The following is a 23378-nucleotide window of genomic DNA, read 5'->3' as shown; positions in this document are numbered from 1 at the left end:
TCATCCCTTACAATTATTTCATAATTTATTTATTTAATTAATTCGTCAGCAGTGTTCTTGACTGCTGACCAAGGGAAAATCCTGCGGCGTCTTCCAAGCATACTTAAACTTGACGGGTGTTCCCTGCACCAGCTGCTGGCCGCCGGCGACGCTGCAATTGTCGCCGTTGCCGATAGGTGTGATGGCACTGGGATCGACTGGCTCGATGCTGCTGAGGCCCAAGCACCTGACGACTACGTTCGACTGCGGGCAGGAGCAGGTGTTGCTAACCGTCACCTCGTACTCCGCCTGCCCCTCGACCGATGCCCCTGTCCTCTCCTGCGTCACAACGATGCTCGATAGTTCACATGTCGCCGCCTCCACCCCTACATTCAGGTAACATAAATAACTCATCAATTGAAGAACGGTGTGAATTGAAGAAGAAAAATATATATAAGGTGAAAAAAAAAAAAAAAATCTTAATCCGTAGATGGATGTTTTGATTATAAAAAATAATCCACTAATAAATTTTTTGATATATTAGTCTATATTTTACAATAGGGTAAAATACAATTTGTTCTTTTTCTTTCATTCACACCTCTAAATATATAGGACATGAGAGCTCTTATAGTTATCTTTTCTTGAAAATGAAAGAAAATATAAAATTTATAGAATATATATACCTTGATGGATGAAGCAAACGAGAACAAGAAGAGAGAGCAAGGATTTCACAGTGTTGAATGCCATTGAGTAGCTCTAGGATAGGATGTATAGTTTTTGGGAGGGCAACCTTTTAATTTATAGTGAATAGCAAATTATGAATTATAGGAAGGGAATAATTTTTTAATTTTTTTATGATGAAATAATAAATGCATTTGGATTTAGCAAAACTATTTAGGTATTTTGAATTGTTTAAGTTTGGCTTTTTATTATTTTTGATTTGTTTGGGGGAAAATGAAGGGAAAAAATAATTTTTAATTTACTTCCCTTTTTAATAATCAATTCGTTCAAGTTAATTCCTTAATTTTTTTATAAGGTTACTAGGAACTTTTAAAATTTTATGAATGCGATAACTTAAAATATAAATCAAAATTTTCCTAAAAGTATAGATATTGGTAAACAAACAATTTATATTATCTAAAAACAATATTTTTCCAATAATTTTTAGAAAGAAATAATTGGAGAAGATTATTCAGATTCCTACTATTATAATTGGATAATCTTATTTAAAATTATAACAAAATATTTTTCTAACATTTTGAGTTTATAATATTAGGCATATTCGAATATTCGTATAAGGGATTAATTATTAAAACATGGACAGTTGTTTTTCAAATGGCAACAAATTTTCATGGAATGTTGCATGTAATATACAACAAGATTGCTTTTATATGCAATATTTCATTTGTTAATTAATTTTCATAATTCTATTTCACTTGTAATCTTCACAATGTTGATCTTACTCTTCCGTCAAATACTCTCCATTCCCTTTACTAAATTCTTCCAACAACAATTTAATTATTTATTTTTTCAATTTTTAATGGCTATATCAAGATGGAATTCATTTGTAGTAATTTAATGTGTTGTCAACCTCAAACATTTTAATTTGTAGCTTTTTAAAAAAAAATTACGAGAAGTATACTAGACAAGGTGTTAACCATTATAGTTATTTGGAGGTCAAATTTTCAATTTATTTTTTAATTTTTAAATATTGAAGATATATTGTTTCATGCATTGTATATATAATTTGTAGGAATTATAAACTATATTAATTTAGTCAAAAGTTTTCATAAAGTAAAGTCCAAGATTAAGTTTTTTTAATGAATTAAATTATGTTGGTATTCAATTAAGTTGTCTATGAAATAGAATAGTTAATAATTAGATTTCTTAAATTTATTAATTAAGTTGTTTAGAAAATTTAATAATGTATTTAATGACTATATAAGCCAAGTTGTTTTTATTGATAAACCATAAGGAAAAAGGTTAAATTTTTTCTTAATTATATTTCTCTTTCTAATTGTTATGTTCCTTTTTTAACCCGAAATATTATAATTTTAGCTACAAAATCAAAATTTAAATTTAGATCTAGATTTAGGTAGGTGAACTAGGGAAGATTATCTACCTAATATTTAAAAAAAAATAGATCAAAATTTTAAATTTTCTTAATCCATGAATATTTATGTAATAATGACTTGAGATTTTAAAATCATTTTTATGGAATAGTATAATTTTCACCGTTTTTATATTCATTTTTAAAATTAATTAAATAATTAAAATTTATAGGATTCAAACATAAATAATATAAAATGAGTTTATACAATCCAAACTTTAATCATATTTATTTTTAAAATTTTAATATTTTTTATAAAATAAAAACTATTTTTTAAGAGACAGGAATATATCTCTCTAATCCAAATGACGAACCTCACTTTTCTTTTTCTTCTTCTTCTCTCTAAATTTAATTATTTTTTTATGGGAGACAGGAATCTTAGATGAGGGAAGAACAATTCTAGGCTCGGATTATAGTAAATCCATTTGACTCATATACCAGTGTGATATGCACATATTGAATGTCGGATCCATCGAGATAACAATCAACCTAATCAAAGTTTTACCATTTTGATTATTTTTTCCGACCGTCTTAAATAATGACTGAGTAATGACCATTAATTGGTAGAGTTAATAATTGTCAAGGTTCCAAGCTCCTTGGATAGTAGATTTTGAATAATTGATTCATCCATTAGCAAACAACTCCTCCATATTTTTTTCTGCTTGACTCGATGATAACATTTGAATATTATTCAGTTTGTCACATACAATAGTCTTTGATTGCAAACGTGGTCAAACAATTAAATCTTATGAAATAAGCATCCTATAAAACCTCTAAGAGCATCTGTAACGCTCTGTTAATGGAGCGTTAATAATATTCTTGGATGACGTGGAGGAGTGATCCACATGAACGCGTTCAATGTTTTGAACGCGTTCATGTGGCAGTGAGGTGGGCGAGCCTCTGCATGCAAATTTTTTTATTTTTTTTTTTAGTGTTATAACACGCTACCGTTGCAAATGCTCTAAGCACTGTCAGATAGACAACTAATTAAGCTATTTTAAGGTAATTGTGTCAAACATAGGTCTCAACAGTCCGATCTTTGACCTCGCGACCTCCTAAGCTATAGCCTCCTGACTCGGTCTCTCGACCTCTCAACTCGGCCTCCTCGAATCTCTTGGCAGCTCAACTTTTTGACCTCTCAACTCAGCTGTTGAATACTTTAACCTTGCTCAGTCTCTTGAGCACTCTTGACTCAATTGTCTGTCTTTTGAGCTCTTTGACTCAACCTAGTGTTCTGAGCACCCTGATTGATTTTGCCTTATGAGCTCCTCGACTCAACTTGGTGCTCGCTTGACAGCACAAGCACTCTTGACTTGACTCCTCGAGCTTTCATATTCGAGCCAATATTCTCAAGAGCAAGGCTTTCTAGTCAGACTAGATAAGTCTGTATTTAATTTCAATATTTCATTTTGTAGTTGATAGATAGGGACAATTTAGAGGCCCTCCTAAATTTCATCTAACCATCTTAAAGTAGCATGCTCAGTATGAATTAAGGACAAATTCTATTTTAACTATTATATCTATTTAAACTGAAAGATTTGAAAATAGAGATTGTACTCTGTAAAATTGTTGGTTATTATATAAATCATGGGATGATGCCTACTTGTTGTTGTGTTGTCCTTAGATCCTCATTTTGAGAGCATAGAATCTGCTTAGAGCTGTGTTTGTTTGAAGAGGACATTCAACACATTCCTAGTCCTCCTTTCATGTGTAGTCTTTATTACCATATTTTCCATTGTTATAAAAGTCGACACAATTAATAGTAAGTTCATAATCATTGCCAAAGATGATGCCCACTTTGTAAAAAATAATGACAGTGGATAGACATTACAAGAAATTGACAGAAATAATATCCTCCAATTTACCATGCTGAAGATGAAGATGCTCTGCCAACAAAATCAAGGATTGAATCAACTTAAGAAAAGATGTTAGTCTGTCTATTGTTTTGCTTGGTTTGGTGGATTCCACACTGGAAAGTGTCAAACATGCATCGAAGATCAAGAATCTGTTTGTTGCTTGTCCTCTTTCATGAGTACTCACTCTTCTTTTCTTTCTAGATGAAGAAGCATCGTAGAAGATGAAGATGATAGAATTTGACTAAGCGAATCTCTTTACGTAAGCCATCACACCAAGGCCAGCTATAAGTGCAACGGCTGCAGCCATGTTGTATGTTGTTATCCATGAATCCCTGCTTGCCAAATCCATTCTTAGTCCAGTACCCTTCTTCCATCCTCGAGAGCCCGTGTAGTCCAGGTATAATCTCAATCCCTGCACAAAGTACAGGAAATGATATTGAAGAGACTCTCAGAATATATATGATCTCTAATTTGTATTTGAGGGGTTTGAGGGAAGAATCTGCTAGTTAGCAATTAGTCATGCCTTCCAACCAGCAACCCTCGCATGATCCACAGCTGCAATCAGATCACCATCACATGCAAGGACGACTTTATCACCATCCTCATCTTCATACTGCAGATTTAATGTTTGTAAAAAAGAAATCAAGTTAATGAAACTGCAGCACAGAGATTGTATCCATGGCAGGCTAGCTAGCTAATTAAGCATTGTGGGAATACCAGAATCTGTGGTAGTTGATTCCTGTCGATGTCACCTCCTACCCTTTGGAGGATGGAAGTGATGAGGTATGTCAAACTCCTCGTTTCTGAAGCAGAGCAGGCAGATAATTTACCAAATCTTTATTTATCTGAAAATAAAGCTAAAGGAGCAGTTAAGTACCACAATGGAACCTATGGATCCTGCCCTTCTTATCCTGGAGCTTAAAAGAAAAGGTGTCTGGTAGATTTGAAGAAGGGAAAGAAGAAGTCACTGTTTCTGTCCCCTCAGATGCCATTTTCATAGACCCTTCACTGAAGCACAAGTTAGTCGGTAACAAGATTTTAAAGATAATAGCCTTTTCTGCCTTAACATATAGCTGCTTACCTCCTTGTCTCGTCATCTTCCTCTAGAGACCCAGTGGTCAGTGCAGAATCCCAAAACTTCTGCATCAATGAACTCACAGCTTCATTTCCCACACCACCATTGCTTTCAAACTGGTCGATGATGAACCCAAGGATTCAAAGATTAAATTCAGTGAATTAATGAAGGCACGAGAATATATATAGCATGAAATGATACACAAATGATGCAAGTTCGACAATGATACTTTTGATCATGACAAAGGAAACTTAGTTTAGCATTATCTCTTGATACTTGAGCATGCTTTAGAAGCTTTAATTTATTTATAAAAGTAAGACTAAGGAGTGGAGCTTCTACCTTTAGGCATGTCCCAACATCACTGGAGATGAGAGACTGACTTGATACCATATGGAAGCCCAAAGGGAAACAATCCAACTCAACAATGCCAAGGGACTTCTTGATATTTAACCATGATACAATAAACAGTGACAAAAGTTTAATACTAACTCATGCACATCCACAGAGAGGTCTCGTAAGCTTATTAGGTCTAGAGCTAGCTTTCAGGTGCATTTAGTAAAACAATGCATAAGGTTTACAAGTAGAGAATTTCTCTGTACTTCTATATGTTGAGGTAGTCATTGAATGAAAATTGAAAGTTCCAACTTACCGTGGCTAAGGCTGCATGCGTGATATGAAGTACATCTAAGACTGACACAATGTTACCACCTGCAATGGATGTTCTTTGATGAAGAAATATCACATATATATGAAAGACAAAGTTTCAAAAGGATCTTTAGCCATTATGTAGGAGGAAAATACTAAAAAATCTTACTTTTGTCTGTAAGTGGAAGATGCAAAAATTTTCCAGCTCTCATTGTTTGAAGAGCATCAAGGATCGATGCATCAATGGTTCGGCAATCAGGATTGGGCGTCATGGCCTAAAGATCAAAATCATACACATCAGCACATTGTATATTTTCCACTCAATTGCCAGCATAAGGCTTACAGGTATATATATATCCATACTCTGATAACAAGCATTATAAATTTTGTTATTGTAGTAGTAATACATGATGAAACAAACTTTTGATCTAATCAACATACCCTCTCCACGGATGTAGTGTCTGGTTGAAGATTTTTTGCGACAACACGCATCAAAATATCTCTTGAACTGATCAGAAAGCAACATCAAAAAGGAAGGAAAAGGAATTCTCAGCAGAGCTATGCAGGAAAGTATTCAAGAAAAGTGAAGATGTTAAGTTAAAGATTTACGTCAGAATTCCAAGTAGCTTATTCCCCGAAGTTATGATTGCTGAGCTTGAATGATATTCTAGCATTTTCTTAGTCGCAGCTAAAACTGACTCAGCTTGTGAGACTGTGACAACCCTATCATACAAATTTGATAATCATGGAGCATTGTCCCTAAATACTGATAGAGTGGATTCCAAAAGAAGATATTGCCTACTTTGGATATGAGTTGCTTGGGATAACTGTGGCCAAGGATGGCTGATATACCCTCTGACGAAGAGCTTCAAGGAATGAATTAGCCCCTGGTAAGAGTGAAATAGAATTGTGATTCACAGTCAATAACCCCCTTGAGCATCCAATCCAATTTAAGATACAATTGTTTTCATGAAAAAGTTGGAAGAAACACGGCATTTGTTTTCATTATATCAGTTAAGAGAGACCAGAAACAGATGTTCCCCAGTTCTTCTCCACCCCTTCAACAGCAGCTTGAATAGCTTTTCCTTTCTCCGCGATCCTCTCCACTCGCGCAATGGCATCGTATAAACATTTTGTGATGTCAAGCAAAGCAATAACTTCACCATTCTCCACAACAGGCAGATGTCTGAATTTACCTGAAGGTATAAGCAAAACAGAAAGAAGTAAGTCTAGAGCTATTGTGAACATGGCAATGCCACAAATTTAATGCCAACACAAACCAAGGACCATCTTCTGCAATGCTTCCTCTGCGAGTGTATCAGACAGAACAAAAATAGGGTTCCTTGTCATCACTTTTGAAACAGGTGTATCCTGAGGTGACAACTCACAAGCAACGACTCTCATTGCTACATCCTTCAATTCAAAGAACAATGGTCAGCGAGTTAATCTCCGAGAAGCGGGTTCATTTCCAATCCGGGAGAGATTCGTATATATACCAACCCTGTCCGTAAGGATTCCACAAAGCAAAGCATTCGAGTCAGTGAGCAGCACAGCGTCAACCCTCTGCGCAGCCATACGCCGGCAAGCCTCCAAAACAGTTGTGCTATCAGGCATCGTCAGTGCTTTGGATAGCCGGAGCCTCTTCACAGTTCTCTCACTGCTCAGAGTCCTGAACAAGGATCAAAATTGACAATATGACTAATCTTGAAAATAAAAAAAGGGTTTTGTTTACAAAATCTTAAGAGTTCATGAGAAATGAGAAGCGTACGAGGGCGAGGAAGCTGAGAGGGAACGAGAAACTGATCCCTTCCGGATGTAGTCGGGGCTGGCCATCTCCGGCAGCCTCTTCCTAGCCGGCGAGGCACCGAGCGACGAGGACCTCATGGAGTGGGCTCGGGCTTCCATCTCCACCCTGGACTGGAATCCCGATCCCCAGCAAGCAGCTAGCGGCAAAACCAGGCGAGATGCGGAGAAGGAGAGAGAGAGAGAGAGAGAAAAGTGGGAAGCTGCTGCTGTGGCTGCGGCATGATCATGACTCTTTTCTATTCTCGTCTCTTCTCCCCCGTTTCAAACGGGACGCAAACTTTTTCAGGCCGCAAATCTTCTTCTTTTTATAGTAAACGCTACAGGGACGACACACCTCACACCTTCTCTCTCTTTTTCCCAAAAAAAACATACATCTTTAATTTTCTTTTTTCTACTAATTTACACGTGCACTGTCATTTTCTTTAAAAAATTATTTGATGTATTCTTTCGAAAAACACCATAACTATAACTAAATAACATGTTTGCCATCACAAAGAAAATAATATTAATAATATTGTTATAATAAATAATTTCTACCGGAAAGGTAAATAAAGTTCTCGATAATAAATTAGTATTTATTTTCTCGAAAACAAAAAAATGGTGTCCTTATATTTAAATATCTCTTCCCAACCAAATCCATTAATCGTCTCTTCCAAGCCACATGGAAGGAAGCCCGAGGCGGATCAGCAGCGCCTCCGCCTCCTCGCCGGAGTTTCAGTTCTGGGCGGTATTCGACCCGCCGCCTCCGCTCCTCACTGCTGACGAGCTCTTCGCCGACGGGGTTCTCCTCCCTCTCCACCACCTCTCCCTTCGCCCTCACCTCGACGCCGAAACCGACGCCCCGCCTGGCCGTCCCAAATCGAAGCCTGAGCCGGATCCGGCCTCCCCAGCTCCTCGGCCGCCTCCCGCCGCCGAGCTCACGGCCTCCATCTCCTGCTCCCCGACCACTGGGTCGAAGCGGTGGAAGGACATTTTCCGTGTCGGGGAGAAGAAGCCGGCCGAGGAGAAGGAGCGGCGCAAGGATCGGAAGGGCGGAGACGGGGGCGCCGTCGCCGTCGCCGAGCTTAATATCAACATCTGGCCCTTCTCGCGGAGCCGATCCGCCGGCAGCGCCGCCCGGCCGTCGGCTTCGGCCTCCGGCCGCAGGGTGAGCAGCGCCCCCTGCTCGAGGAGCAACTCCCGGGGGGAGTCGTCGAAGCACCACCACGGCTCGGCAGCGCCGGGCGCAAGGAGGTGGGCAGCGAGCCCGGGGCGGCCCGGAGGCGTCATGGTGGGCCGAGCCAGCCCGGTTTGGCAGATCCGGCGGCCGGAGCACAGGGAGAGAGATAAGGTCACCGCCGGTGGCAGGAAGGCGAACGCGGGCGCCGCCGCACGGGTGATGAACGCGAGCATCGGGTACCGCGGTGGGCAGCGGAGCTGTAGGGGTGACGATAAGGATGGGGTGACCGCGAGTGAGCGCACCGGCAGAGGCCTTTTTAGCCTCATGACTCTCTTCTCCAAGAAGGTGCACTAATTACGTAAATAATAACCAAATTTAAGATGGTTTTTTCGCAAATGGCACTTCTTTATGGCTTTTTTCGGAAAAACAATCTTAAATTTCGTTTAATGTGCTATTAAGTGCCGTTAAGCACATTTAGTCTTTTTGTTTTGTAAATTAATATTTGAAATTGCAACAAGTGCATAGATTGGTCTTCTTGAAGATTAGTTTTGTATAAGTTTGATGAGGAGGCCCTGTACTTTAGCTATTTAATTCCTGAATTCTGATAGGTACTTTTGTAAAAGTACGTATTTAATGACCATTAATTAGTTAACCGGATATTATTTAAGTTTAGTTTTCAAATATTTTGGGCTAAAAATATTACTTATCTCCGAACTTTTTTTTTGTTGAAATTATTTAATATTTTAAGCGTAATTTATAAGTATTTTTCTATGCATGTGCATTCATAATGTCAAGTGATGACCATCGATCTAACTGGATTTAGTTGACAGATCGCTAAAAAGTGTTTAATGATTTTATAAAATTTAAAAAGAATCAAAATTAGAAGAAAAAAAAGAAGGACATATAGATTTTCGGGGAATTACTATAAGTGCAATGGTGTAGTATAGTGGTAAAATATTTTTAAAAATTAAATAAAAATATCAGAATTTAAATCTTAATAGGGATGACTATTTTTTTAATTATATATAAATTGTATTTTGAATTTATTCAAAGAATTAGGAGGAGGAAGAGTCTCTATGTCTGTACTGTGTATTAGTTACAACTAGAACATTGAATAACTTTTTAAAAAAATAAAAATGATTAAATGTATGAATTTGATGGCCAATAAATGAAATCAATTAATTTATATTTGTATTATTAAGTTGCAAAAATAAAATAAAATTATCCATTTGCACAAATATATGATTCTTAAATTATAATGATAGCTTTTTTTTTACCCTATTACATATTCTATAATATTATTCCTTATTTATTTTAATCTTTAAATATGAATATTAGAAATAGCTATTTTGTTTTGTTTCATTTTTTTCACTGAGTGGAAGTTATTGCTGACAGACAAATTATGAAAATGATGCAATTTACTTATATAACATATCCAATTTAAAAAAACTACTAAAAAAACCCATTAGTTTTTTATTTATTAAAAGAAATATTTATTTTTTAAAATATTCTTTTCCTTTGGGGTAAAAACTCTAATACTATGAAAAGAAATTTTCACAACCGTGATTGCAAGTTCTCAGTTAAGTGATCATTTCACTCACTAGCATCACATGATTAACTTTTATGATCATTTATAAAAAGATAAATTAAAAAGTTGCAATTAGCCCTACAGAAAGGGCATTATCTTGACTTCATCAAAATTTGACTAACCAACTTTATGCCATTTTAACAAGTTTGTCCTATCATAACCAACAAGTTTTTGATAAATTTTTCAAAACTAATTTAAACTCATGATATTTTATTCTTATAAAAAGAAGAAAAAGGAAAAAAAATCAATTAGTCCGTAGTTAAAAATAAAAAAGAAAAAAAATGTGATTTTATTTCCTATAAGTACTTCTGTAAAAGGTGAAATTCGTCACCTCACCCACATGATCAATCTCCACGACCATCTATAAGGAGGTAAATTGAGAATCTGCAGTTAGTCACGACGGAGAAGGGCATTGTCTCGACTAGTCGAACTTCACCGAGATTCGAACTCTTGTCCACTTTTATAACTCTGTTCATCGTAACCAACTTTACTTGACCATGTACTGCTATTTTAATTATTAAAAAATTATTATTATTTTTAAAAAAATACAACATCATTATTTTTCACTGCTCAAGTGACAATGTAAAATTACCAATAAAATCACTATTTTTACAAAAAAAAAATTAAATTGATACAAAAGGAAATGATGCCATTTTAAATGGAATGCTATTTTAGTGAAAGAGAGAGACAATTATAATAAAATTTATAAAGGAGGCCAAATTTTCTATATATTATTGATTTTAGCCACTATTTGTTATTGGTACAAAATTAATTATTCATCTACTTGGTAATTAGTATATTTTTTTAATAAAATAATGTGATGAATTACTTAAATCCAATCTCACAATTTTCTCCCTTATCTATCAAACTTATTCGTTCGTTTGCTAAATTAACATGGCAAGACTCTTCGATAGCTAGGCTACGAAAGAGTGGGATGAAAGGCAACAAAAACATGCACATGCGAATGCTTATGAGTCCAAGCAAGGTACAGCAAAGAGGAAGGTGACAACTGAGCTGCCTCATGTTCATCCTCATTCATAGAAAGCGATACAACCCTCCTTATCCTATCAAATTAGATGGCCACCTCGAGTCGTATAGTCTATCGTATATTTATTAGCGGTCGGATACCCTATGAGCTTCTAGCTAGCTCCTTAATATTATCCTATGGCACGAATGGCGTATGGATCCTTTCGTCTATGATTATATGAATCAGTGATCAGAAAGAAGATTACGATTTCATACAGAAGATTATCCTGCAATGTAAGACACTCCATGAGAATTCCCTGTAATGAAAAAGTATCTCTTTCTACTTCTTATTTCTTTTCTCATTAATGGAGAAAATTAAAAAGGTAGGAAAATAAAAGAATGAACCATTTTGGAAGAAAAACTCTCTCGATCGATACAAAAATAAAGTATAGAACAAAGATTTAAAGCATGTGATTGTTGTTCTTCGAGATGGCTTCTCTCTCTTTTTGTTATTTTTGCAAGACTTCAACCAACTCAACTAGCTTGTCCCTCAGTCAATTAATCTCGAAAGCTCATCTATAATATAATGACTATTTCTTCTATATATATTTAATTCAAAATTAATCTAATTGACTCAACTCTTAATTCATCATTAATTCAGTCCAAATAACATTAGTTGACTTAACATGGATTTCAGTTGACAAATCCTGGTCAACAGTTGATTCCAGCCCTCAATCAATCAATTCAAATGGATTTATATAACTATGTGACTTGATCTTTCATCAATGTCTTGTGTCAACTTACACTATTTTGGTTGACTCAACTTCAATCACTTGACTAAGTCAAATTAGGAAATTTCAGTCAACTTAAACCAAAACATAATATTTATATTCATGAGAAAATTTTATATTCTGTTACTTGATCAACTAGACTATTAAGTTAATTAAATATATCCTTCAAGAAATTGAATTTGCTTGCCTTTGAGCCTATTCCTAACTTCGACCCATAATAGTGGTTTCTTAGTTGAGTACATACCTAAGTAGAAAAAAAATCTAACCAAAAATTCAAAAAAAAAAAAACATTCACTCGTAATCTCTCATCTCACATGCTTCAACTCTTGATGTAGACAATATTACTCCTCGCTTTCGAGCCTTCTCGATAAACCTTCTATCCTTCAAAGTGTTCAAGCTCTCCGAGCTTGACTTTCCTTTAAGTCCTACTTGATCTAGTTTGAGCTATTGAACCGGTTGGAACTTTTGACCCTCAAATGGGCTGGTGCGACCATAAATTTTGAATGTTTGGATAAAGGATTTAAATTAAGTCTTATGTTTGTATTTGATTTTTATGTTTAAGCGTACATAGACTTAGGTATACACACATGAAGAAGACTTGCTTGGTCAAAGTTGATAGTACCCACTGGCTCAAGATTCGTGGATGATTAGAGAAAGGTGATATGAGACATTCAAGGGACTGTAGGAGGAGAAATATCAAAGGAAGCTATGCTTAGGAAGCTGAGTACACAAGTGGAGTAGAAAAATGAGAAAAGAGTTGGGGGCTTATGTATCCAAAGAACAAATAGTTTGGTAAATGTGTTGGACACACGCTACATAAACAGAGCAAGGCATATGGCACGAGTAGGGAGTTGAGGGTTTGGTATATTTGAGGGATGAGAAACTTAACAAGAGAAGAGAAGATCTCATAGCTAACGATAATTGTTGGTGAGTTGAGGGTTGAGAGCAAATGTACTTGGGTGAGAGTAACTTTCAATCTAAGAAACTCGATCATTAAATAGTTATCGTCAACATACTAATAGACTGAAGGAGTCATTCGATCGAGTGAAGGAGTTTTTCAATCGATTGATGGCTGAGTCAACTAAGAAACTTACTTTGAGATTGTTTCTATTTAGACATTGAATTGATTGCCTATGTAGCTAAGTCAATCAAGCAACCAACTCAAAGTTTTGCATATTGTGTTTCTTTTTAATCAGTCGATCGATGCAGGTTGGGTCAAGAATTAAAGGAGATGGTCATGGTCTCTAGAATTAGATAAGATCAATCGATTAATAAATCTTAAATGAGATAATCATCAAGGGAAACACATTGTGAGTCACTAGAAACCTATCGTTATAAAAAGTTTCAATGGCCTATGACCCACTTCATCCCTTATTAGGGCATCTACAACGTCACGTTCAAAGAGTGTTAATAACTTTTTCTTTAACCTCTCTCCATATGATGTGGAGGAGGGAGTGTGGACGTGGAGGAGAGATAGAAGAACAAAAGTTTGAACGCGTTCAAAGGTATGAACGCGTTAATAGGGCAGAGGTGGGTCCCACAGATTTTTTTATATTTTTTTATGTGTTATTAACAAAGAGCATTGCAGATGCTCTTATTGTCCTCCAGATTTTATTGGCTATAAAAAATAGTAATCTATTATCTATGGCCAACTTAATGCCCTCTTCCACCATTGCCCTTGATATTTTATTGGCTTAGACATTCGATGGAGGGTAATATTGTCCGTTGAAAGGCTGCTGTGGTCAGCCATGACGCAGTTGGAGACATGATCAGAGTGAGTGACAAAGGAAAGCGGAATTAGATCTTTGTACGGTGAATGAAGATGATGAGGGCGAAGCCGACGCCGCAGAAGGCCTTGCTCCTGGCGGCGGCCGCTGCCGTCCTCTTCGGAGGCACCTTACTGCTCTGCAACTTCCTCCGCAGCGTCGACCCCGGGCTCCCCTGCTCGTTCTCCCCTCTCTTCTCGCGGTCCTTCCCCGGCGGCGCCGTCGACGTGCAGGGTGAGCTGGCCCAGGCTTTGCTCCATTATGCCACCACGCCGAAGGTGCCGCAGCAGTCGCGGGCGGAGATCCAGCTTACCTTCGACGTGCTCCGCCGCCGCGCCCCCTGCAACTTCTTGGTCTTCGGCCTCGGCCACGACTCCCGGATGTGGTCCGCGCTCAACGCTGGCGGCACCACCCTGTTCCTGGAGGATAACAGGGAGTGGTACGAGCTGGTGCTCAAGGGCTCCCCTTCTCTGCGGGCGCACTACGTCAAGTACCGGACCCGACTCGACGAGGCGGACAGGCTTCTGAAGGGCTACCGAGCGGAGGCGGAGTGTCGGCCGGGGCGGGCGGACGGCGTCGCAGGGCTCCGGAGCAACGGTGGGTGCCCGCTGGCGCTGGTGGGGCTTCCGGAGGAAGTCTACGAGAAGGAGTGGGATGTAGTGATGATTGACGCACCGAAGGGGTACTTCCCGTCGGCGCCCGGGAGGATGGCGGCGATCTACTCCGCGGCGGTGATGGGGCGGGGACGAAGGGGGGAGGGGCAGACCGACGTGTTCCTCCATAACGTCGACCGGAAGGTGGAGAAGGCCTTCACCTTGGAGTTCTTGTGCCAGAAGAACCGAGTAGGCGCCGCCGGCCGGATGTGGAACTTCCGTATCCCTCCGGTGAACCCCAACCAGACCACCTCCGGAAGTAACTTCTGCTGATCTTCATTACTGCTTTCTTTTCTTGATTTCTGTATATTTTCGAAAATATAGAAATTATATTTTCGAAAATATTAAAGCTCTTACAAACCTATCAATTATATCAACAACACAAATAAAGAAATACTTACACAAATGAAAAGAAAGCTCAGTGGATTCATTTCCATATCAATCAATTGATTTCCATTTCGGACTACTGCTTACCTAAATAGAATCCATTTATACCTAGTCAATTGATGCCCATATCAAATCAATTGATTGCCTAGTCAATTGCTCAATTCTAACTAAATTTCATATCAATTAATTCATTCAAATCATAAATCCCCAAACATATAACTTTGAGATTTTTAATATGAGTCAACTAAATTTCTTCATCAATTGATTTGATATTTTAATTCCAACAACTTTAAGTTGAAATCTAATAATGCTAAGAGACTTTATTTACCATGACTTTTCATATTTAAAGACTCCGACTTTCAATGTCTACAAATCATTTTCTACCTCATCATTTATAGGACTTTATCCATTATTTAGTAACTAATATCTTCGATCTATTAGGATTTCCACTTGTTTAGTTTTAAATTTTGCTTGACTCATCAGGAGTTTTAACTGTCAAGCATTCAGTCCTCCATGACTTGTTGGATTTCACATGTCAAGCATATAGTATTTCATAATTGGACTTTCATCATATGTCTAACATCTAATACTCTATGACCTACTAAGAGTTTCATCATTTTCAAACATCTTGTCCTTTTTGATCTACTTAGCTTAGACTTCCTTCTCCAACATCAACATGACTTGTTAATGTTGGCGTAAGTAATCACTAAGTAATCAAATCAATGTTTTGATGCAGGTGTAAGAGAAGTGAAGTTGATAGGTACATTGTAGGTGTAATGCAAGAGTAAAGTCCAAATTGATTAAATGGGTTAGACATTTGTCAGTCAACTTGACTATTTCATTAATTGATTACTTTATCAGTCAACCAATACTCTAATTCCAATAACTCTATACTAAAACTCATTTGTGTCAAGAAATTTTATGTCTTTGGAACTTCCTCGTTTACTTAGTATAAGTTGAGTTCAACGTATCAGAATTTCACTTTTGCTTAGTATCCAATTGACTTCTACCTACTACAACTTCCCATGTCTAAAGACTCTAAACCTTTGAAACTTCATTCATTGTTAAACATCCAATCAATTTCAATCTATTAGGATTTTTACTTATTCAGCTTTAAATCAACTTTGACTCATTAGGACTTTTAACTGTGTACGACATTTAGTTCTTTATGATTTGACTGGACTTCTTTTACATGCCAAATATTTGATTCTCTATGACTTACCTAGACTTCCTCTATTTGCCTATATCTAATTTTTCATAACTTGTTAGGACTTTCTCCACGTATCTAATATTTGTTCTCCTTAACTTATTAGAACTTCCATGACATGTCTAACATATAATCTTCCTTGATGTAGCAAGATTTCCTCCACATGTTAAACATCAATCCTCCTTGACATGTTAAAACTTCTATCACATGCCTAATTAATATCTAATCTTCCTTGATTTATTAGTACTTCCTTCCCATACTAAATATCTAATCTTCCTTGATCTATTAGTACTTCTTTCACATACCTAACATCTACTCAAACTTGTTCTATCGAGACTTTCACTTATCAATTCCCTATTGTATTTGCATCTACCAATGTTTAATCAACTTTGACTCACTTGAATATTTTCATATGTCAATTTCTTATTAAAATTTTTATCTGTTAAGTGTCTAATATCAATCTTGATCTATTTAATTTCGATTATACCAACACATTCATACCCCAAGTGGTCATGCTTGATTAGGTTTGGTTGCGTTGATATGGTTGACAAATGGTTTAAATTTAGCTGAATTTATGTTACATTAATATGTTTCTCAGATGTATAGGTGTGGAAATTTGATTTTAAAAAAACTACAGGTGCACGTTGGAGAAATGCAAGTAGGTATGACAAATTAGATCTTAATTATCAATTGAAAACGTACAAGTAGGGTAAGGTTTACTATTGCCTCCTTGGCTTAGAAAATTCCAAGAGGAGCTTGACTAATGCTAGAAGTCGATCTACGATACGCTTGGCGAGCAAAGAAGTCCAATTCAGATGGATCAAAGAACAAAAGTATGTGGAAGACTTGTGGATACTAGAAGATATATGCTCAAAAGGTCAAGGCTGACCACGAGCGTGATAGATAGATAGATGCCCAAAAGGAATATTGCATGAGCAAGGGGGTTTCTAGCAAAATGATTGTCGAGCAAGTATATATCTCATGACTTAGCTTATGTTGAGGTAAATGCACACGTCAAGTTTGCAATTTTTATTCTCATCCTCATACTTTTTAGAGGATCCTATATTTATCCTCATTCTTATATCCATTAGAGAATTATATATTCTCTTTATTAATAATTTTTCTTGTTCCATCTAATTATCATTATTCAACAAAAACATAATAGAATTAACATCGTATCTAAAAAAAATATAATTCAATAAAAATAAATAAATATATATAGGCTATGAGAGAAAAGTCGAGAAGAAAAAGGAAAGATCAAATTTATTTTTTTTCTTTCCTTAGTTAGTCGTCAGTGAAATGATAGGGTCAGATATGGATAGAATTTTATCAGATCTATTTCTATACCCGAATCTAAAAATTTACATACATGATTATTTAATTATTTAATTGAATTTAAAAAATCTTTTCATATTTTCCTGCATTCGAATCATATCAAATATTATATTAGATTCGAAAAAAAATTATCATTTCTAAATATAGATCGAGATATATAAAATGATTCTTTTACTTAAATCCTAGCAACCTCTCTCAAAGTTAATTTTTAAATGTGGAAAAGTTATATTTCGAATTTATACCTATCTCTAATATTAATCAGATAAAACTTAATACTTCTATTTCAATAAAAATTAGGAATTCATTACCCAGCAGTTATATATAATTAGTCTCGTCCCCGGGGCAACTCAAGAACTGCAACTTACCATTATAAAAAGAGCATTATCTTGATTTCATCAAGATAATCAATTCAATCATGAATTTAAATACTTCTATGTCTTTGATTGCAGTATTATTTTTTTTTCTCTCTTCATGGAGGAATCCGCCACCCAACGATTCCATCAGCGGTCCCACACTTTTGTTTTTTTTTTCTCTCGACGCTTACTGTGATTGAAAGATCAAATTTGATATACTTAAAAAAAATTTGCTCGAAGATTTTTTTTTTCTAGGGTAAATAAACTACACTTGTATTTATGCGACCAACAGGAACATCCCATCCCTGTTTCCTGACCATCCACGTGTTCTGAGCCCACTTGTCGATAAAAATAGTAGAATCTATGGGCTATGGCACACTGAATACCCTCCTCTTCCACTGTTGCCCTCGTCGTTTTATGGGCCGGGCCGGCTACCTTCGTTCGATGGAGGGTAATATTGTCCATTTAAAGGCTGCTGTTGTCGCCTATAGATCATGCCGCCACCCACATTTGGAGACGGAGAGGGTAAGTAAAGAGTTAGTAACAAAGGAAAGAGGAATTAGATCTTTTAGGGTGAATGAAGATGATGAAGGCGATGCCGACGCCGAGGAAGGCCTTGCTCCTGGCGGCCGCCTCTGGCGCCTTCTTCGCCAGCACCTTCCTGCTCTGCAACTTCCTCCGCGGCTCCGATCGCGGCCTCCTCTGCTCCTTCTCCCCTCTCTTCTCGCGGCCCTTGCCCGCCGGCGTCGACGTGCGGGGTGAGCTGGCGCAGGCTTTGCTCCACTACGCGACCACGACGGAGGTGCCGCAGCAGTCGCGGGCGGAGATCCAGCTCACCTTCGACGTGCTCCGCCGCCGCGCCCCCTGCAACTTCTTGGTCTTCGGCCTCGGCCGCGACTCCCGGATGTGGTCCGCGCTCAACGCCGGCGGCACCACCCTGTTCCTGGAGGAGGACAAGGAGTGGTACGACCTGGTGCTCAAGGGTTCTCCTTCTCTGCGGGCGCACTACGTCAAGTACCGGACCCGGCTCGACGAGGCGGACAAGCTGCTGAAGGGCTACCGAGCGGAGGAGGAGTGCCGGCCGGGGCGAGCGGACGGCATCGCAGGGCTCCGGCGCAACGGCGGGTGCCCGCTGGCGCTGGTGGGACTTCCGGATGAAGTCTACGAGAAGGAGTGGGATGTGGTGATGATTGACGCGCCGAAGGGGTACTTCCCGTCGGCGCCGGGGAGGATGGCGGCGATCTACTCCGCGGTGGTGATGGGGCGGGGACGAAGGGGGGAGGGGCAGACCGACGTGTTCCTCCATGACGTCGACCGGAAGGTGGAGAAGGCCTTCGCCTTGGAGTTCTTGTGCCAGAAGAACCGAGTAGGCGCCACCGGCCGGCTGTGGCACTTCGTGATCCCTCCGGTGAACCCCAACCAGACCACCTCCGGAAGCAACTTCTGCTGATCTTCCTTACTGCTTTCTTTACTTATTTCTTTATATTTTCTAGGTTTTTATTGAATCGATCGGTTTACGAGGAATGTGACCACCCACCTGTGCTGCAGCTATGAGATTATCCATTTTCCATAATTTTATGAATTATCCTCATGCAGAAAAAATTAAAACAAAACTTTCCTCCTTTAGCTTAATATTTAATTCTTGTAGAAAATTGTTGAAGTTAAAAGTGAAAAAATATGCTTATTTCAATCTTTACCAATCGTCCATCCATCTAGGAGTTCTACAAAAAGGCCAAATTGGCATCCTTTGGGACCATGAAGAAGGTTGATCTCTTGTGGAACCTGGTCTCCTTTGGGACCATGGAGGAGGTTGATCTCTTGTCGAACCTCCATGCACTAGCACCGTCACCTCTCCTCCGATGAGCTCCACTTCATCTCCCGCTAGTTTTTAACTTCTTTACTAACTCCGACAACATCACGCTACAGAATCATGTTTGTTTGGTCCATGCACGATGTGTAGCTCCATGACGCCCACACCTTCTACACTTATAAACAATGCTACAACCATTTACGCGCTATGGTTGATTCAGTACTCCGAATTTCTACTACAAGATCTATGATTTGTTAGGTGGATCATTCTTCAAAATTACCTTTAACTTTCTTATTCACACAACTTTTTCAAGCCTCTTTAAAACCTATCAACTACATCAACAACACAAATAAAGTCTTTCTTTGTTTGCTTTCTTGTCTTTGGATTGCTCTAGAATGATCTAAGCAGGCAACAACACTCTTTTTAGAATCGACAAGCACTATCTTCGGAAACAGCCAACAACGTTATAAGAATTGGTGCTAAAACAACTCCTTGAAGCATCTTTTACTATCAATCAACGATCTTTGCCTTTGACCAGTCGATTGTTCCTTATCATCGACTATTTGCCTCTGACCAATCAATTGGTCTATGCTTCAATTGATTGCTTTGTACACAAAGATTTCGAATATTATTGCGGCATTATTCGTCAACCATTTTTTTCGTGAATTCTTATTTTGGCATTAGTAGTAAATTGATTTCACCATATCATGACTGGTCTCACTTCAATTGATTAATCAATGGATTATTCTCTAAAATAATACCTTATATGTCTCGATTGCTTAGTTGACTCATTCCAACATCAATCGATTAATTTTCATTTTGACTGATTGCTGACCTACATAGAATTCATCTATACAGTAGCAATCATGTTTGAGCCAATTACCTAGTCGATTGCTCAATTCCAACTAAATTTCACGTAAGTCAATTGATCCAAACCACAAGTCCCCCAGCATACAATTTTGGAATTTTTAGTACATGAAACAATTGAATTTCTTTATCAATCCGCTGATACTTTGATTCCAACAACTCTAAGTTGAAATCTCATAATGCTAAGAGACTTCGTGTCTTTGGAGCTAGTACTAGTTGGTCTTAACTCAACAAGATTTCATCCTTGTTGGTAACCAATATATCATGACTTTTTATTTTTAAAGATTTCTTATCTCCGAGACTTCCATTGCTTAGAGATCATTTCTTTAAGACTTTATCCATTGTCCAGTAACTAATTATTCTCTATCTATTAGGAGTTCTATTTACTTGGTTTTAAGTTTAGCTTGATCCATCAAAACTTCTAACTGCTAAGCATTCAGTTTTCTATGACTTGTTGGACTTCACATGTCAAGCATATGATACTTCATAACCTACTTGAACTTTCATCACATGCCTAACATCTAATAGTACTCTGATGACCTGTTAAGACTTTCATTATACCAACCATGACTTGTTAATGTTGGTGCAAGTAGATATTAAGTAATCAAACTCATAGTTATTAAAGGTGCTTGCTAGGATGTCTAAGGATTTAACATTTGAAAAAAATGAAGAAGTCTCAGTAGGTTAAGGATGATTGAGTACTATATAAGTAAGAAATCTTGATGTGTTGAAGATGACTAACTATCAAACAAGTAAAACGTTTTTTTTTTAAAAGACCTTATGGTAAAGAAAGCTGTGAAGGAGGAATTCTTATCTTTGGGACGAGGGTGACCTAAAAGCCCTTGAGTTGATCAAGAAATCAATAAGAATTTCAAAGTCAAATTAAATAGATAGTTGACTACAGTCAACTAAGCTATAAATAATTATTCCATCGGATTTGACTTGCCATAATCGTGATAGAATTTTTATCTTTCTATTATTTATGCTTAATTATTTTATTCTAACTATTTCATATTTATATTTATATGTTAATATTTAAAAAATATAGAAATTGATGGACCAGATATACATAACTTAGTCAAACACATCGAAAACAATAAATAGAAAAGGTCAAAAAAAAAATGAGAACCCAAGTTTATCTTGAGTTTTCGATCAAATTAGCTAAGTGCTCGACTAATGTGCCTATCAATAGGTTTTTCAATAAAAAAAATTGTAATTTATTCAAAGTTGATCAACTAGACGGTGTCAAATTGTCAATCACATAATAAAGTCGTACAAAATTAGCCGACCACATATGCAGACTTTGTCAACCACTTGCTTGATTAGTAATTGACGTGACAATTTAGTCAACCATTTAAGATCAAGGATTAGAAGTTATCTAAGTTGGTCGACCAAAGTGACAATTTAGTCAACCATTTACTCAATCAGCAGTTAGCATGGCAAAGAGATAAAGTCTTCAACAATGAAACTTATCTACATAGTCGACCAGAATGTGTAATGTAGTCTATTAGATTACACAGTCAATAATCGATCTAGATGAACCGGCGTATGTGACAGCTACTTTAATCGACTACTGTTTTGTTTGGGAGGAGGTGAGGAAAAAAAGAAAGAAAGGTAAATAAAGTGAAGAATAATTTTAATCCTTATTTGAGATTTTGAGATGGAGTGAGTTAAGGAAGAAAAGGAAAGAGAAGGGTAAATTTTATTCTTCCATGCCTATGAATCGTTAGAATTTTTTATACTTTGATTTGGGATGTAAGAAAAGGGGAAGAGAACTCAAAAATATTTTATTTCAATTTTATCTCTTATTTAAAATATTAATTCTCAAATTAACTTATTTATTTAAATATCTCGTCTTTGTACCATTATTCCTCAAACAATGCACGTCGTCACCATCCAACGTCCAATCGCTCACATTCTATGGCGTTGACGTCGACGTCGGCTCCCTTCATAAATCTTTTCGAGGACAAGATTCAAGAGGACAAAGACAGATAATCTTAATCTTCTTCTTCTCCTCCATCAATGATATGGATTTATCTAAAGAACATGCGTTGTCTATTTTAAGACCTTCTATATCCCAACTTTTACCTGCAATATTGATAAAATTTTATAATTTTCATCCGTCATCTATATACGTTATCTTTTTTAAGAAGCACAGGATATTTTTATAATTTTATATATTTAATATTCATTCCTTCTTTTTTTTTTCAATAAGATAACATATAACATTTAATAAATCTTTTATCCCTTTCAAATAAATATAAATATTTTACTATTTTACTTTTTTTTTTTTCCTAATTAGCTTTCCCTTTATTAATTAATCACGGACGGTCAACCTTCTCTCATCATAAGATGCGAAAGTAGTTGAACTGAAGAGTTGGTTTACTAGAATATCAAAATTAATGGACTAAAGTCAGATATAATGACGTCAATATAGATAATGATTGAATTAAATCTCTCAGTTTAGAATGGACAAGTTGGTTAACCAATTTATATCAACACCTATAAATAGAGGCTTTTTTTTTTGCTTAACCAAAAAATAAATTAAGCCAATTAGAAATAATCAATTCTCACCCATTACACTCAGATAGCAGTCATCTACAGGTAGCGAAGAGCTCAAAATTTTCTAACAGACTTGTATTTTTATATTGTTATTTTTTAAAGCAGCTGTCATATTTAAATTAAATTGCTTGATTTGTTGATTTATTGCAGTCTACTCTCCATTTGTAACTTGCTTTAAAGCCAAAAAGCTTTCGAACTGTAGACAAAGGATTTTAGAAAGGAAAAATATAATGATGCTTTATCCAGGGTCATGAAGTGCTAGGGACTTTGGATTTTCAAACCACATTAAATCCTTGTTTAAATTAACATCGAAAATCAACTTGTATTTAATTTCAAAATATTTTTTTTTTTAAAGTTTTTAATTTTTGTTAAATTGTCCTTGAAATATAGAATCACCCCTCTAATATTTTTACACAATTCTATAGTTAGAACTTCCATCCTACTCTACTCTAGAACATCTAAT

General features: G+C 36.8%; 5 protein-coding genes across 7 annotated transcripts; 3 read left to right on the top strand and 2 right to left on the bottom strand.

The window, feature by feature from the left end:
- Positions 1–45: 45 nt before the first annotated feature.
- On the bottom strand, positions 46–726 carry LOC141819654 (uncharacterized). The gene is made up of 2 exons (XM_074706899.1): positions 663–726; positions 46–365 (listed from the first exon to the last, which is right to left on the bottom strand). The coding sequence occupies exons 1-2, from the start codon at positions 724–726 to the stop codon at positions 46–48; spliced, it is 384 nt and encodes a 127-aa protein (XP_074563000.1).
- A 3213-nt stretch (positions 727–3939) lies between these two features.
- On the bottom strand, positions 3940–7673 carry LOC141819661 (CBS domain-containing protein CBSCBSPB5-like). 3 transcript variants are annotated; one of them, XM_074706908.1, is made up of 14 exons: positions 7434–7673; positions 7166–7334; positions 6946–7078; positions 6691–6861; positions 6468–6552; positions 6275–6388; positions 6107–6173; positions 5835–5940; positions 5670–5728; positions 5027–5136; positions 4823–4953; positions 4663–4748; positions 4469–4558; positions 3940–4357 (listed from the first exon to the last, which is right to left on the bottom strand). In XM_074706908.1, exons 1-14 carry the CDS (start codon positions 7568–7570, stop codon positions 4187–4189), a joined length of 1629 nt encoding a protein of 542 aa, XP_074563009.1. In that variant the 5' UTR covers positions 7571–7673; the 3' UTR covers positions 3940–4186. The 3 variants fall into 3 exon arrangements, with proteins under 3 accessions (XP_074563009.1, XP_074563007.1, XP_074563008.1); XM_074706906.1 differs by having other exon boundaries at positions 7166–7325; positions 7440–7570; XM_074706907.1 differs by having other exon boundaries at positions 7166–7322; positions 7440–7570.
- Positions 7674–8132: 459 nt separating this feature from the next.
- LOC141819680 (uncharacterized) lies at positions 8133–9252 on the top strand. The gene has a single exon (XM_074706934.1). It carries the CDS (start codon positions 8133–8135, stop codon positions 8982–8984), a length of 852 nt encoding a protein of 283 aa, XP_074563035.1. The 3' UTR covers positions 8985–9252.
- Positions 9253–13632: 4380 nt separating this feature from the next.
- LOC141819677 (arabinogalactan O-methyltransferase 1-like) lies at positions 13633–14785 on the top strand. The gene has a single exon (XM_074706931.1). The coding sequence runs from the start codon at positions 13792–13794 to the stop codon at positions 14665–14667; it is 876 nt and encodes a 291-aa protein (XP_074563032.1). The 5' UTR covers positions 13633–13791; the 3' UTR covers positions 14668–14785.
- A 3402-nt stretch (positions 14786–18187) lies between these two features.
- LOC141819668 (arabinogalactan O-methyltransferase 1-like) lies at positions 18188–19258 on the top strand. The gene has a single exon (XM_074706916.1). It carries the CDS (start codon positions 18254–18256, stop codon positions 19124–19126), a length of 873 nt encoding a protein of 290 aa, XP_074563017.1. The 5' UTR covers positions 18188–18253; the 3' UTR covers positions 19127–19258.
- The last annotated feature ends 4120 nt before the right edge of the window (positions 19259–23378 follow it).

This window comes from Curcuma longa, unplaced genomic scaffold (genome assembly GCF_044706935.1).
Source record: "Curcuma longa cultivar G26 ecotype Majalengka, Jawa Barat unplaced genomic scaffold, ITB_CL_G26_1.1 utg134316_np1212_261454_RagTag, whole genome shotgun sequence".
In the NCBI taxonomy this organism is placed as follows: Eukaryota; Viridiplantae; Streptophyta; class Magnoliopsida; order Zingiberales; family Zingiberaceae; genus Curcuma; species Curcuma longa.
Note: the sequence above shows the minus strand (reverse complement) of the source record. Positions and strands in the feature narration are given on the sequence as shown.

Coding starts and splice junctions, on each gene's coding strand:
- LOC141819661 (XM_074706908.1), bottom strand. CDS start 7,570: ATGGAAGCCCGAGCCCACTCCATGAGGTCCTCGTCGCTCGGTGCCTCG. Junction 5,941..6,106: donor ACACTACATCCGTGGAGAGG/GTATGTTGATTA, acceptor TTTGATCTTTAG/GCCATGACGCCCAATCCTGA. Junction 4,749..4,822: donor GATCCATAGGTTCCATTGTG/GTACTTAACTGC, acceptor GCTCTGCTTCAG/AAACGAGGAGTTTGACATAC.
- LOC141819677 (XM_074706931.1), top strand. CDS start 13,792: ATGAAGATGATGAGGGCGAAGCCGACGCCGCAGAAGGCCTTGCTCCTG.
- LOC141819680 (XM_074706934.1), top strand. CDS start 8,133: ATGGAAGGAAGCCCGAGGCGGATCAGCAGCGCCTCCGCCTCCTCGCCG.
- LOC141819668 (XM_074706916.1), top strand. CDS start 18,254: ATGAAGATGATGAAGGCGATGCCGACGCCGAGGAAGGCCTTGCTCCTG.
- LOC141819654 (XM_074706899.1), bottom strand. CDS start 726: ATGGCATTCAACACTGTGAAATCCTTGCTCTCTCTTCTTGTTCTCGTT. Junction 366..662: donor CGTTTGCTTCATCCATCAAG/GTATATATATTC, acceptor ACCTGAATGTAG/GGGTGGAGGCGGCGACATGT.